General features: G+C 41.7%; 1 protein-coding gene across 4 annotated transcripts in view; it reads left to right on the top strand.

Annotated features, from left to right (window-relative positions):
• The window catches only part of EPS15L1 (epidermal growth factor receptor pathway substrate 15 like 1), a 354413-nt gene that overhangs the window by 248878 nt on the left and 89876 nt on the right, over positions 1–15659 (top strand). For all 4 annotated transcript variants that reach the window (XM_082248118.1, XM_082248120.1, XM_082248119.1 and 1 more), the window contains one exon: positions 2976–3058. In XM_082248118.1, the coding sequence (XP_082104244.1) occupies positions 2976–3058 (83 nt within the window). The remainder of the gene's footprint in view (positions 1–2975; positions 3059–15659) is intronic.

Genomic DNA, 15659 nt, shown 5'->3' with positions numbered 1-15659 from the left:
TGTCTCTGTTTTTCATTTGAATGAAAACATTGCGTTGCCTTCCCTGTGTCCCAGGCCTAAACATCCGAAGGAAATTGCCTTGCATGCCTTGGATGTGGTCTGAGCAATTAGGGTTTATCTGGCAGCTACGGTGTCTTTCAGGAAGTCAGATTCTCTTTGTCCTCACGGACGGCCCTCGAAAAGGGTTGTCCGCTTCCTCTGTGACCATTTTCAAATGGATCAGAGAGACAATGGTTCAGGCCTGTTCCATCAAGGGTCAGGTTCCTCCTTTCCCTGTCAAGGCACACTCTACTAGGGTGCTTAGTGCCTCCTGGGCCTTCCATCTTTAGGCGTCAGTGACGCAGGTTTGCAAGGCAGCCACCTGGTCGTCTGTGCACACTTTCATAAAGTTTTATGAGGTGGATGTGTTGGCATCTGTGAATGCTTCTTTTGGCCGCAAGGTTTTGCAGGCTGCTGTTTAGAGGACCTGGTCCTCTTTGAGGCTGTATTGTTTTTTTCAGGTGGGCTATGGTTTAGCCTTTTTCTTGCTGTTCCCACCCCTCCTGTTTGACTGATGTTTTGCTTTGGGACGTCCCAATGGTCAAGAAGAAAAGGAGCTGTGTCCGTCAATGAACGAAAGAGAAAATGGGATTTTTGACTTACCGTAAAATCCATTTTTCCCCTTTACATGTTGGATACTTTAAAGTCGTTGTAAACGACTGGCCTCAGGTGATACACAGGGATGAAAGAAATCTTCCTACATAAGTTGTACCTTTCTGTCTGCAGTCTTCTCTTCTTCATCTGTTCAATGTGCTGAATACTTAAGGGTGTCCAAGAGTTCTGAAAAAAGGGGGTGGAGAGCTGAAGTTACACTCTGCAGAGCTCAGTGAGAAGAGTTTATTGGTGGGAAGGGACACAACCCCCTTCACACAGCACGCAGGAACAGAGCTGAGACTGTCAACCAGCTAGAGATCCCTCCCCTCATCATTTTTCTCTTAGTGACAGATATACTTGTCAAAAGGGATTCATGCTGATAGCAGTGGAACAAAATAGCAGATAGAAATGACACTTCAAGCTTTTAAAACATGTACACACTATGGGGGGATATGTTTTGTTCAAATATGATGTCTGAGATTTACAGCCACTTTAATAGTAGTTGTTGATCCAAGAGAGTCTGCTGCATGCCTTGGTGGAGCAGTAGTTCATATGTTTATTTTTTGTATGTTTAAAGTGTATGCTATCCCTAAATTTTATTGAAGATATGCGTTTTTCATTCAATGATGATGTGTGTGAAACTGTTGCCTGTTTTTATTTCCTAATCGTACTGTACAGGGCGCATGAGGGTTAGCGGCTTGTACCTTTTAGGTCACTGGAAACTGGCAAAGCTTTAGAAGACACTATTTTATTTCTTCTTTTACATAAAAATACTTGGTGATCCTGCCAGTCAATCTTCCTTGCTTTAGCAGTCTGACCACCCTAAGCATATTGCTCTTAGTGAGCCTTCATATGTGTAAAAACTATAACAGGATAATTAGCATGCCAGGAATACTTGTTGCACAGAAGCTGGTCTTCCTCAAGCTATCTAATACAATCCAAATCTCCAGCACTACTCACAAAAAAATTGTTATTGTGAACTGAAAACAACAATAAGAATTATTATTGGTTGACAAAACATTTTAGCTTGCTGGAAGTTTTCTTTGTATGCAACCCATTTATGAAAATAGTGGAGTCATTCCAGCCAGCACTCAGGAACATACTACAAAATCTCCTACAACCCCAGTGTACTAGACCATTGGTCACCAACCTTTCAGACCTCCTGGACCACTAAACTCACAATTTTGAATATCACAGACCACTAACATGAATTTTATATGCTCAATACACGCAATGCTTCGGATCTCTTGCCCCTCCCCCCCACCCCCATTCATATCGCGGCCTTATACACACAGTGCTCGGCTCTCTGCACCCCCCACTGACAGTACTGACTGTCAGCACACATTGAGAACAACACTGGAAACAACATTGGGCAGTGTACAACCACCACAATGTTGATTTGCAGCAGAACCCCTGGGGATCACCAACATTTTCTTGTGGACCCTCAGTGGTGTTCGAACCTCTGTACTAGACCACCCAACACTCCTTTGTCTGTATGTTGGTGGTCTGGAAAGACCTTATACATACTTTGCTTTTTATATTTTAATGGTGTGGTATGCACTCCCCCTGCAGGCTTTTTGCTCTATCTCACATGCTATAAATCTGATGTATCAATGTGTCAGTACTAAATGATTTTTTTCACAGCCATCAGTCACATTCAGACTGAAAGGACTCTTTAATTGCCCATTTGTGTCAGCACTGAGCCAAATAGCAGTGTGGTCACATGAGACAAAGTTGAGTGAGTATCATACATACCCAGAATCACCAACTGTTTCTTTACTTTTGGTTGCTGAATAGTGGGGGAGTGAAGGATAGGCAAGTATGCACTTTTGGGAAGGTGGGCATTAAAGTGAATCTCTTACTTTACCGTATTGTAGACTGAATGGACTTTTTAGATTTAGCATTGTGGTAGTATTTCCCAGATACCATTTGCAGTCTAGATATTGGTTGGAATTGATCTTGGGCTAAAGGTTCTGGTAAAAAATAAATACCAGAGGGATCTTTTATTAAGTCTTTGATCCCAGTCATAGGATGATTTGTTCAATGTTACAGAATGTAAAGTTTCATAGTATATTAAATAAAGATCAGAAATATGCTAACTTTTCGTTTGATGTTTTATAAATGTATTCTTTTGTGTCGGGCATTTGTTTCACCTCAACTCAAGGTGTATCCTTTCTAATCTATCTTTATTACTGCCTTATTTATATTGAAGTTTACAGCAAGGTGGAATTATTCTAATAACTTCACATCAGCAGTCTGTTAGAGACATGAGTGCAATGAGGAAAGTAAGGCTGTACAGCTTTTGTACATCTTAAAAATTAAACCTACTGCTTGTATTGTAGACCCATTTGGAACTCTGGACCCCTTTGGAAGCAGTGCATTCAACAGTAATGAAAGTTTTGCAGACTTTAGCCACATGTCCAAGGTAAGTCATTTTCTTGACTCTGGTTGCACTGCTAAATAATGTCATTATTTTTCTTCTAGTAAGAAAACTGCTATGTTAAAAAAAAAAAATAAATCAGCAGTACATCAAATAAAGTAACTAATCTGAACCACAATGACATAAGCTGCGATCAGTTCTTTCTCAAATGCAGAGTATGCTTGCATGTAAAAATAAATCATTTTTTGAGCTGCCCTAACAATACAAATATCTGTCATGATACATTCTAAATTAAAATGCTATGAGCAAACCCCTGCACACTGCTTGAATATAATTGCCATATACAATATACTAATACATTCAAATTTTATTAACTAGAAAGAGTCTCCCAACTTGAACTATAGTACAGATATACACATTCTTTTTTTGTTTGCTTGTCAAAGGATTTGTAATTCTAGTCCGCACCAGAACCTAATGCACTCTTCGCAATCAGACAAGTGACATACATTTTTCCTAGTTTATTTGATTTAGCTTCCTGGTTTTTCTTTCTGACGTCCTCTATCACCTGTCTGCCTCCAGCCTTTTTATTGAACAATGAATCTACATCTTTACCTCTCTCCAATGAACAGGCAGCTGACACATGAAATATCAGAGTGGGGTTATCCTCCTTACTAATAAAAGGTGCATGCATTGCAAAAATGCCTGTCCAAAATTACAGAATTATTCAGCGGGTAAAACGGTTAGGCCCCTTTCACACTTATGCGACTTGTCCTGCGACTTGGGACTGCAAAGTCACATGACAAGTCGTACGCCATGATTTCCAATGAGTACCATTCATATCTGTGTGACTTCAAGTCGCAACAACTTCAAAGTAGTCCCTGCACTACTTTGGTCCGACTTTGATGTGTTTTGAGGTCTATAGACCTCAAGATTACACAGGCATTGCTTCAAGTCCAGTCGAAATCGCTGTAAAATTTTGTGACTTTTAGGTCGTACAAGTGTGAAAAGGGCCTTAATGTATGTGTTTGTACTGTATATTTAGCGGTTTGTCCAGGATTCCTCTTTAATAGGTTTAGTATGCTGCCAGTCTTTACAGGATCTTTATGACCCCTTTTTTGTTCACCACTAGGTGTCACCATTACCACACTAGGTTTTCCACAGTCTTCTCATACTGAAACCTTGAGCTCTCTAGTATCTCTCTCACCACTTCAAAGTTGCAGTTGTAAGGTGTAATAAACAAGGCAAATGCGGTTTTATCTATGAAATTCTAGCTTGTTTTCACAGAAATATTTACATTCTTAGTTTGTCTTTAACCTACATTTTACTTCAAATGAAATAAAATTTGGTTTTGAAAAATAAGAACCCACTAAAGTCTTCTAAGCAGCACAGTTTGTACTAAGCCACTGTTCTTTTAATATGTAAAGGGGTCTGCACCTTAATTTCTTTATGTGGCTTTAGAATCATATTCAAATGTTTGATGTGGAACATTTTTTTAAAGTGTATAGATAAAATAAAACAGTGTTTCAGTGCATTGGTGCAATACATGCACTCTTCTCCCATGCTTTTTCTCTTTTAAAAAACTGCAAGTTAGATCTGTACAATTCTGAAAAAAAATGAGAATCACAATTTTTTTTGCTTAGAATAAAGATCACGATTCTCTGACGATTCTGAAGAACTTTACTTTAAAGATTTACAATCCCTGAACAGTAGGTTATCAAACAATATGGCAATAAAATAAGACAAAATACTCTTTGCTTTAATCAAATTTAAAGAAATGTAATAAAAAATAATGTAATGTGTAAAGAAATAAAAAAAATTCCTGCAACTTTTTTGTTTTACACTTCAGCTGTCAGCAATGATACAAAGCATTGAAGTATTATTTTACAAATTAAATTATTTTTTTTTAATTTTGCACTTTTTTTTTTATGTCATACATGTAAATATTATGTTAAGGGTGTAAAAAATATTAATGAACAACGCAAACAAAAAAAAAAGTTTTAATTATTAATAGTTTATAAAATAGAAGTAAATAAATAAAAAAAACAGGAGAATAATCAAATGAAGGAGAATAAGGAGTTAATAAGGCTGATTAGAGTAAATTACGGGTTAATAATGGGTGAAACAGAGGAACAATTTAATAAAAACCACAAAAAATATATATTTATTTTTTTCTTGATAAGGTTGCTTAAACTGACTTCATTTGCAGACTGAAGTTCATCCCTTTGATCTGTAAATGTACAGAAAGATACAATTTAACTTTTTATTAAACACCGCTGGCTGCTTTTTTTTTTTTTTTCGACAGCTGTGAGCAGGGAACTGCTCTGCACTTTCTACATGAATCGTGGAAATGCTTGATTAAGTTTGTGTGTGTGTGGGGGGGGGGGGGGGGGTTGAATAGAGATTGCGATCTTTTAACTATTAATCATGCAGCTGTACTGCAAGTAAAGAGAATAGCCTGTTGATCCTGCCATAAATTCAGTAAGCGCCTAACTTCCTGTAGTGGTTTCACAACTTCCTCGGCTGTGCTAAAATTTCGAGCAGTTTTAGCTCTACCCAAGTTCTCCCCTGTTGGACTGCATATTGCCTCATCCCCATAACATAATAGGAAGATGTCCTGTAGTCTAACATGGGAGAACTCTCAACATGCCTCTCTGATTTAGCCAATCAGACTCTAGTGTGTTTTGGGTATGAGACACAAAGTCTCGACCCCGGAAGCTCAGCTCCGTACAGTTTTTATACCGCACATCCAGCGGCCTCACATGTTAGTGAGGGACATTGTTCATGTGAGCAAACCTAAGTGTATCAAAAGCTGGAGTTCAGCTTTAAATAATTAGGTATATTGCTACCTTCTGTAGTGGCTGCAGGTGGCCGAAATTCGCTCCACAGCTGTGGACAACTCTATTATTAGCCTATCAACTAAGAGGTCATTAGAATGTTCTGGAAATCCTAGTTCCTTTTGGTTTTGTCCTCAAGCAAGTTGCTAACTGGGTGACAGGTTGCATAATTTTAATTACACAGGTACCAGAGTTGCAGGCTTGGAGCGCATGAAGTTCCTTGTTGTGTGCAGATTTGGCTGTGATCGCCCAGTTTCCTTATACGCTGTGGGGTTTTTGCTCCAGTGGGGCAAGTGTAACTGGCTAACCTAATGGTCTGTCCCTCCTGTATTGAAAGCTGGTGCTGAATGTTTTTTGTCCTGAATAATTCAGCAGGAAAAGGTGGTAATATAGCATAAGCACCGCCATGGCGCACTTTGTGAATCCTGTAGCAAATCTGAGCCTACCCCTTCTGCCCTTAGTGGGTTTTTTTCCCATTTTCTAGGAAATTCCAACAGGACATCAAAATCCCCAAATATTTTAACATTTGCAGGGGGAAAATGTCTTGACAGCCCAAGTCTTCAGAGAAGCCCCCCTTACCTTATGCAGTTTTACTCCCAACTGTCCAGCTGGAGGTAGTGGGGATGACTTTGCAGGCTGTTAACTAACCCATGTGTAGGACAAATGGGTTTACAAATTGGTAGCCTTGGATTAAAAAAAAATTGATTTCATAAACCCTTAATTTCCACATGGGGCAAGGGTCCCTGACAGCCCAAGTCCACAGAGCAGGCCTCTTCTCCACATGAAGTTTTGCCTCCACCTGTGCAGCATAAGGTTAGGGGCCAACAAACACCCCATGACTTACTCTTCATATTTTTAGTGCGGCAATGGTTTTAGCAGTTTTTTTTAAATTATAGTTGTATTGTAGTGCCAGCAGCTGGTTCACTTTTTTCAGTAAAGCGCAATAGTCCCTCTATAATTGTAATTCAGAATACAAATTGGCCTAACATGATGAAAAAATGTGATTTTACATTTTTTTTTTTTTATTATGAATGTTATATATCAGAAAGTAAAAAATATTGTTTAGTTTTTTTCAAAATTGTGGCTCTTTTCTTGTTTATAACACGAAAAAAAAAGAAAAATCGCACAGGTGATTAAATACTGCCAAAAGAAAGCTCTATTTGTGGAAAAAAGGACATCAATTTTTTTAGGGTACAGCCTCGCACGACTGCGCAATTGTCAGTTAAAGTAACGCAGTGCCGTATCGCAAAAAATGGCATAGTCATTAGGGGGATAAATCCTTCCGGTCAAGAAGTGGTTAACCAAAGGTCCAGCAAATCTGCCAGTGATGGGAGAAAAACCGATATTGCATCTTCTGGTGTTACATCTCATTTCAGAGGTGGTTGGGTTTGCACCAAGGGCAAAGGACCTTTGGACGAACTTGATAGATACATTGGTAGCTCCTTCGGGTCACTACATTCTGGTTTATGCTTACCCACCAGTAAGATTGTTGTCGCGACTTCTATGCTGGAGAGAAGTCAAGGGGATTCTGGTGATTATGGTGGCTCTGGATTTTCTCTGCAGGTAATTGTATGTAGATCTAATTCCCCTGGTTTTGGATGCCTATTGGAATCTACCACTGTAAAAAGTACTTGGTGTTTTAAGGGCCTGTTTACCAGTTGTTGGCAATAATGTCTTGTCTACAGGCAGAGAGGATTGTTATATGCACTCAACTGTACAATGTTTAAGGCAAAGTCTCATAAAACTTTCCACTTTCCGCAGAGGACGTAGCCTCCTACGTGGAGAACTCTTGTGAACCTCTAGGAATATGCCCTTATTCTTTCTTGGTTGCTCATCTCCTGGTCTTTCTCTAACACATAGTGGATCAGTTGTCATTGACTGTGTTCCAGTGCCAATGCTGCTACTTGTCCAGCCTTTATTCAGGTAGTAACACACATGGCTCATCCAGTCAGGCCACTGTTTTAACCAAGGGACCTTAATCTAGAATTGTCAATTTTGCAGAAACCGCCCCTCAGGGTCTATGAACTGGTGGTGTTTTCCTGCAAGCTTTCATATATTTGGTTCTTCATAAGAATATAGTTGTCCTACATTCAATACTCTCGTTCTTGTTGAAATTTCTATCAGCTTTCCACCTGATCAAGGACATCATGCTACTATCGCTGTGTCCCAAACCAGTCATTTCAAGAAAGTAAAGTGATGGTGCGCTTTTCTAAATTGGTGAAAAATCATATATTGAACAATATATAAAAAATATAAAGGATGAAAACCCAAATATCACAGTGTTGAGTGAATGAAGTGTTAAATCAATCAATGAAGTCTTAAAAAACATTCAATGTGACTCCAACAAATAAACCACTAAAATGAAAGTCCATTAAATAATGTGGTCCAAAGTAATGGGAAATGGTGAAAAGAATCCAAATATAAATCAAGGTGATGATAAGGTGTTCCCTCCACCTGGTGAAATGCCTCCTTACCCGGCGGAAAGAAGGTAAGTGCCTGATAATAATAATTCACATGTAGATAAAGCCAATGTCCTAATTCCACCTGCACACGTGCACGGTCACCCGGGTGATAAGTATATACAAGCCTCTTACCAGATGTAAGAGACAATCAAGCCTCTAAATCTCTTGGGCATGAGGATGCTTCCTTAACACAATGGATGGATAGGATCGTTCCCACTTTCTTCCCTCTGTACAAGCCACCGTATGTCTCCTATTCCTTAGGGTGAGTAGAGTATACTCCCCACGATGTTCCAATGCACATGAAAGAACAGATGGGACTGATAGTGCATTACCTTTATAAACAATTTATTGTGTATAGACTTGCACTTACAGTTCAGTAGAACGGTTACGAGCAGATTATCAAAAAATTACAGGCTGAGGATCTCTGGGTGCATCGGGTCCGGCTGCAGCACGGACCGCCGATGACGCAATGACGGCACGGCCAATAATGGTCAGAGACTTTCAGAAATACACTGATTTGCACAGCTCAGGGTTGAAGATTAGCAGTCATGCTGTCTATGGAGGTTTCCCTCCATAGACAGCATGACTGCTAATCTTCAACCCTGAGCTGTGCAAATCTGTGTATTTCTGAAAGTCTCTGACCATTATTGGCCGTGCCGTCATTGCGTCATCGGCGGTCCGTGCTGCAGCCGGACCCGATGCACCCAGAGATCCTCAGCCTGTAATTTTTTGATAATCTGCTCGTAACCGTTCTACTGAACTGTAAGTGCAAGTCTATACACAATAAATTGTTTATAAAGGTAATGCACTATCAGTCCCATCTGTTCTTTCATGTGCATTGGAACATCGTGGGGAGTATACTCTACTCACCCTAAGGAATTGGAGACATACGGTGGCTTGTACAGAGGGAAGAAAGTGGGAACGATCCTATCCATCCATTGTGTTAAGGAAGCATCCTCATGCCCAAGAGATTTAGAGGCTTGATTGTCTCTTACATCTGGTAAGAGGCTTGTATATACTTATCACCCGGGTGACCGTGCACGTGTGCAGGTGGAATTAGGACATTGGCTTTATCTACATGTGAATTATTATTATCAGGCACTTACCTTCTTTCCGCCGGGTAAGGAGGCATTTCACCAGGTGGAGGGAACACCTTATCATCACCTTGATTTATATTTGGATTCTTTTCACCATTTCCCATTACTTTGGACCACATTATTTAATGGACTTTCATTTTAGTGGTTTATTTGTTGGAGTCACATTGAATGTTTTTTAAGACTTCATTGATTGATTTAACACTTCATTCACTCAACACTGTGATATTTGGGTTTTCATCCTTTATATTTTTTATATACTGTTCAATATATGATTTTTCACCAATTTAGAAAAGCGCACCATCACTTTTTAACATTTACACTACATATCATCTGATTGCAGCCTTTCACTCAATCAGCGCACCCCTTTCTTTCAACATTTCAAGAAAGTAACCGTACGGCTGCATTCACATGTCAGCGTATGATCGAGCGGGACGCAATACGCTTCAAAAAAGTACAAGAGCTTCTTTGGAGCGTATTGCATCCCGCGATTTTGTTTGCGCGATGTTGCCGCGATTCGGCGGGCGTAAATCGCGGCAACATCGCTCTGCATTTGGGGGGCTATTGCAAATCAACGGGCAACGCTAGGCGTCTCGCGATTTGCAATAAATCTCCGAATCGCGGGCGGAACCGCGGCGGTTCTGCCCGCGATCATACGCTGACATGTGAATGCAGCCTACACAGTTTATTAAGGTGAATGCCGGTGGCCTCTGAAGGACATATTTCCAGTTTGACGTTGTAGAGGGCTCTCATAAGGGCTTTCAGCATCCACCATTCTAATCTCACACTGGATCCGGCAGACCATTGTCCTAGCATGTCCTATCAAGCCAAGAGAACCAATGTTTTGGTTACAACACACTCAACCTGGGCAGTAAGTGCATCCTGGACTTTTCACCATCGCCCATCAGTTTTGCAGGTTTCTAAACCTGCCACTTGGCCACAAAAGTTGATGACATTGGCCAACTTTTAAAAGATGTAAGTAGCTGTATCAGTCAATGCCAGTTTTGGACATAAAGTTTTGCAGGTGGCAGTTTGACTGGCTTGTGTAATTTTTCTTTAAAGAGGTTTCACTTCCATTTTTATTCATGTGTTCATGAGCCCCCAGGGGTCAAATTCCATGTAGTATTTTGTCCCATCTTCCTATGTACTGTCTAAGGCTAGCTGTGAGGTATGACAGGGCACCTCTTTTCCCTCCACAGCTGTCCAACAGGGCAGCTATCAAGGAGATTTCTGCTTTGACAAATGGTACCTTTTTTCCATCTTGCAACCACTTAAGGACCGCCCACCATACATATAAACGGCAGGGCGGCCCTTAATTGCAATATCACTTACATGTACGTGATTTTGCTTTAACTCTCTAGGGGCCGCTGTGATTAAACAAAGCGCGGGAGCCAGTCTGCGAGACAGGCAGCCGCGATCGCCTCTGACCTCCTGCGATTGTCAAGGAGACTGACCGAACGACCCTCTGCCTATGTAAACAAGGCAGACTGCTGTAATGTCAGGCAGGAAGGGAGAGATTGTGTGTTCCTAGTAATCAGGAACACTGATCTCTCTCTTCCTGCAGTCAGTCCGCTCCCTCCACAGAACACATTCCTTAGGAGCACACCTAACCTCTTGATTGCCCCCCTGATGTTAACCCCCTTCCCTGCCAGTGTCATTTATACAGTAACGGTGCATATTATTTAGCACTGATCACTGCGTTGGTGTCAGTGTCAGATTAGTCCAAGCAGTCCCGCTACAAATCGCTGATCGCCGCCATTACTAATAAAAACAATAAAGTTTTTTTTTAAAAAAAGTCCATATATCTATCCCATATATCTATCACACTATAACGTTTGCGCAAACCAATTACTATATACTTTTTGGGATTTTTTTTTACTAAAAATATGTAGCAGAATACAAATTGGCTTAAACTGATAAAGAAATTTGATTTTTTTTTTTTTTATTTTATTGGGAATGTTTTATAGCAGAAAGTAAAAAAATATTGTTTCTCTTTCATTCATTGGCAGACACAGCTCCAGAATCTTCTTGATCATTGGGTTATGCTGCCCCCTACAGGAGTAGGACACTAGGCAGGAAAAAGCTTTACCACACCTATGGGGCAGTCCGAGGGGATATACTCCCACTTCCTGCTATAGGCACTAGTTCCTTGCTGGGATCTCTGGTCCTAGCATTTTATATTTCTTTAAACTGATTTTTTCCCTCTTTTATTATTTTCTGTTTCTGTGAGGACTACTATCGACTGCCGGATATTCTAGATCCTTACGGTCTCCCCAATCTGGCAGGCGAGCGCGCCTCGCCCCACGCTAGATCGGCCGTGACATAGCCCCACAAGATGGGGGCTGGCCGGTGAGTTAAACGTCTCGTGATGACGCACACGACCTGGTCCTTTTGTGGACCTTTGGCCGGCATCTCCTTGCAGGATTGCGGTCAGGGGCCTCCCCTGCTTATGTTTTCAGGGTGAGCTTAGTATATAGCGACCCTACTGGGTCTGTCTCTACATACTTCGAGTGCTCTGATAGTGAGGATGATTCCTTTTCTGCTGCAGCTGCGCATGAAAAGGCGCTGGTTGATACACTGATTGTATCGGCGCGGAAAACGTTCAACATGGAGAATGCAGCTACTGCTGCGTCAGAGGCCCCTTGGTGCCCGCAGAGCCTCTAAAGTTGCAAAGGTATTCCCTTTTCCCGCAAAAGGTGACAAAATTGTCACAAGTCAGTGTAGTTCTGCTAAATGCACTAGGGCGGTGCCTAAGCATTTTGATGGACGTCATCCTTTGAGGAGTTTCTTTTGAATAAGTGGGCAGTCTCACCTGTGGTGGACCCTCAGGTCTCCAGGCTGAATAAATCCACCCTAATTCCAGTGGAGGAGTCCGGTTTTAAAAGATCCTTTTGACAGGAGAGCCGAAACTTTGATCCCCCACATGTTTACTGTGGCCGGTTCGGTCCTTAGGCCGATGTTCAACATAGCATTGGTGAGCCTGACTTTCATGAGTGGGTAAAGCTTTTGTACTTTTGCAGAGCTGGCGGACTAGTTGGTCCAGGGGTTGCAGTTCGTCTGTGATGCTCTCTGGAAGCGGTTGCCTTGGTCTCTGGGGTGTCCGTGACAGCAGTGATCCTTCGGCGCATGATATGGCCAAAATGTTGGTCGGCAGACCAGACTTTCCACAAGGTCTTATCTGATCTTCCCTTTGTAAGGGATTTATATAACAAAAAGTGCAGCGCTGTCAAATATGGATTATGAAGATGATATCGAGGAGAGCAGTCCACAGGTGCAAATTATGGTGAAGCATGCACAAGATATAAACATTCAGTGCTCTTCAATGTGCTGGTGATCCTCCACACCGTCTCATTAGCCTCTCATCTCACACTTAGCCCCTGTGTCACCAGACGGGCTAGTAAGACATAAACTTTCTCCAAGGATATCACCAATATAGATCAGATCAGTATTCCTCTTCTTCAGAAAATAAGGCTCAGCCGAAGAAGTCCCGCCCCACGGACGTAACGTGTGCGGAGGGAGGAGGAGCTACGTGACGTCACCTGCAGTCCCAGTCGGAAGCTAGTCTATCGGCGTACAGGACACCAGTGTTCACAGCATCGCTGATTGTTATGCGGACATCCCCACAGATGTAATGTAAGAGGCTTTTTATTATACAAATAAAGGTATTGACGTTGCAGTATCACGCTATGGTATGCCGTTTGTTTACATTGCATGGGGAATTCATCTTCTGAGTGGGAGTTATCTTATCAAGAAAGGGAGGTTCCAGTTGCTGTTTTCAGAGATTTGGAAGGCTGCTTTGGTGGTTCTATATGCTGTTTCTAAACAGCTCTCAGGTGAGTGAGAGCACCTTAATTTTGAGTTTACAGCATCGTGCACCTTCGCTGGTTCTCTATTGCCTGGATGAACTTTCCCTTTATCTGTTTTAGGATTGAGACAGAAGATTTTAGAATATAAGTTTTGACCTTTTGGACTTATATGTTTTTTAATAGAAGAATTTTATTGTTTTATCCTTTACCCTTATTGATCACTGCAGCGCTGCACTGTTTTTTATGAATATTTATCTGGGTGTTGTTTTTTGTGCCTTGGTGTCAGCAGCTTGGTTTATTTATTTATGCTTGCGCCGATATAATTTGTTCCTACAAGGTTCAGGTGATGTCTGAACTACCTAAAGTCCCCCCTATCCCTGTCCAAGAAATTGATTTACCTAGGTCTGATTTTAATTCTGACCAGGGTGGTCCTTCCTCCTGGAAGAATTTCAGGAACCACAGGCTGTGATTCACCGGCTACTGTTACACAGATAGTTCTCTCTCCCATTTTGCATACAGGTTCTGAGTCTGGTGGTATCCACCTTCAAGACAGTTCTGTTTGCACAATCCTACATGCAGCTCCTTTAGCAGGTTCAGCTCCACAGGAGCATACCGAAGTTCGTGGCAAGATCACAGGTTTCTTTTGCAGGCACCGCAGGCATCCAAGGGCCACGGTAAGGCCAGTATCATCCTCGGCTAAGGCTTCTTCCACAATTCCTGTGAGGAATCAAGAGTGAGGATCCTCCAGTCATCCTGGTGGCCATAAACGTTTCAAGGGGGCTTCCTCTCAAAGAAGACCAGTTGTCCCAAGGGCTAATCTGCAATCCTGCTTTACAGTCACTGGTTTTAATGGCTTAGCTATTGAAAGCCAGGTACTGAGGTATAGAGGTCTGTCTGGATCAGTGATCCCTACTATGGTGAAGGCAAGGAAGTCGTCTTCCAGTAAGATATACCATCGTACGTGGAAAGCGTACATTTCTTGGTGTGAGTCGATTGGCGTCCATACTCGATCCTTTTCTGCGGCTCGGATCATAACCTTTCGCGGCATTCAGAAGTTGTTCAGAAGTCACCTTGAGTACCATTAAGGGCCAGGTGTCTGCCTTGGCAATTCTATTTCAGCGACCCTCTAGCCATGCACTCTTTAGTTTGTACCTTCATTTAGGGGGTTTGACATGTGGCTCCACCTGTACGGTCTCTTTTGTCACCATAGGATTGAAATTTTGTGTTTTCGGTTCTACAGAAACCTCCATTTGAGAATATTCTGGAGATTCCCTTGTCTACGTTATCCCAGAAGGTGACATTCTTCTGGGTGGTTCTTCGTCTCTGTCCATCATTCCTGCCCAAAGTTGTCTTTGGCTACCATTTGAATGAGAACATTGTGTTGCCTTCCTTGTGTCCCAAGCCGGCTCATCCCAAGGAATTTGCCTTGCATACCTTGGATGTGGTTTGTGCGATTCGGGTGTATCTGGCAGCTTTTGAGTCTTTTCAGGGGTCAGACTCGCTTTTTGTGGTTACGGACGGACCAAGAAAAGGGCTGTCTGCTTCTTCAGGTACCATCTCCAGATGGATCAGACAGATGGGGACTCAGGCCTATTCCATTAAAGGTCAGGTTCCACCTTTCCCTGTCACGGTGCATTCTACTCTAGCACGAAGTGCTTCTTGGGCCTTCTGTCATCAGGCTTCAATATCGCAAGTTTGCAAGGTGGCCAATTGGTCATCCGTGCATACAAAATTCTATAAGGTAGATACTTTGGCATCTGCAGATGCTTCTTTTTGCTGCAAAGTTTTGCAGGCTGCTGTTTAGGAGGGGCTGTTCCCTCTTAAGGGGTGTTTTTTTTTTATTCATTTTTTTTTTTTATTCATTTTTTTTTTAAGGACTCTTATGTTTAGCCTTGGGTTATTTCCCCCCACCTCTCATTTTCCTCTTGGCACTGCTTTTGGACATCCCACTAGTTATGATTTATGGAGAGCTGCTTACGTCGATGAACGAAAGAGAAAATGGGATTTTTGTACTTATCGTAAAATCCATTTCTCTGAGTTCATTGACTGACACAGCACCCACCCTCTATGGAGTTCTGATACTTCTAATACTGCTTGCTACTAAACTGATTACCTAGAGCAGAGAGGGGGGTTATATACCAGCTGAGGACAGCCCATGGGCGTAGCCAGGTGTTTTTTGTTCTGATTAATCATACTGCTGGAGGAGGCAATATAACCCAGTAGTTATGATTAATGGAGCACTGTGTCTGTCGATGAACTTGGATTTTACGGTAAGTACAAAAATCCCATTATTATCAACAGTGACTAGACATCATGTGATCAATAGTCTGCTTATTCATACAAGATGTGTGGTCCTAAATGCAGAGTCAGATGAAGATGTGTGATTTGTACTTAATGTTAAGCACTAAAAGATGAAGATGGGTGCTTTCCTCGGCAGCACATATACTAAA

This window comes from Pelophylax lessonae (genome assembly GCF_965119305.1).
Source record: "Pelophylax lessonae genome assembly, chromosome: 1".
Classification (NCBI taxonomy): domain Eukaryota; kingdom Metazoa; phylum Chordata; class Amphibia; order Anura; family Ranidae; genus Pelophylax; species Pelophylax lessonae.
The sequence above is the reverse complement of the archived record's forward strand: the minus strand, read 5'-3'. Positions and strand labels throughout refer to the sequence as shown.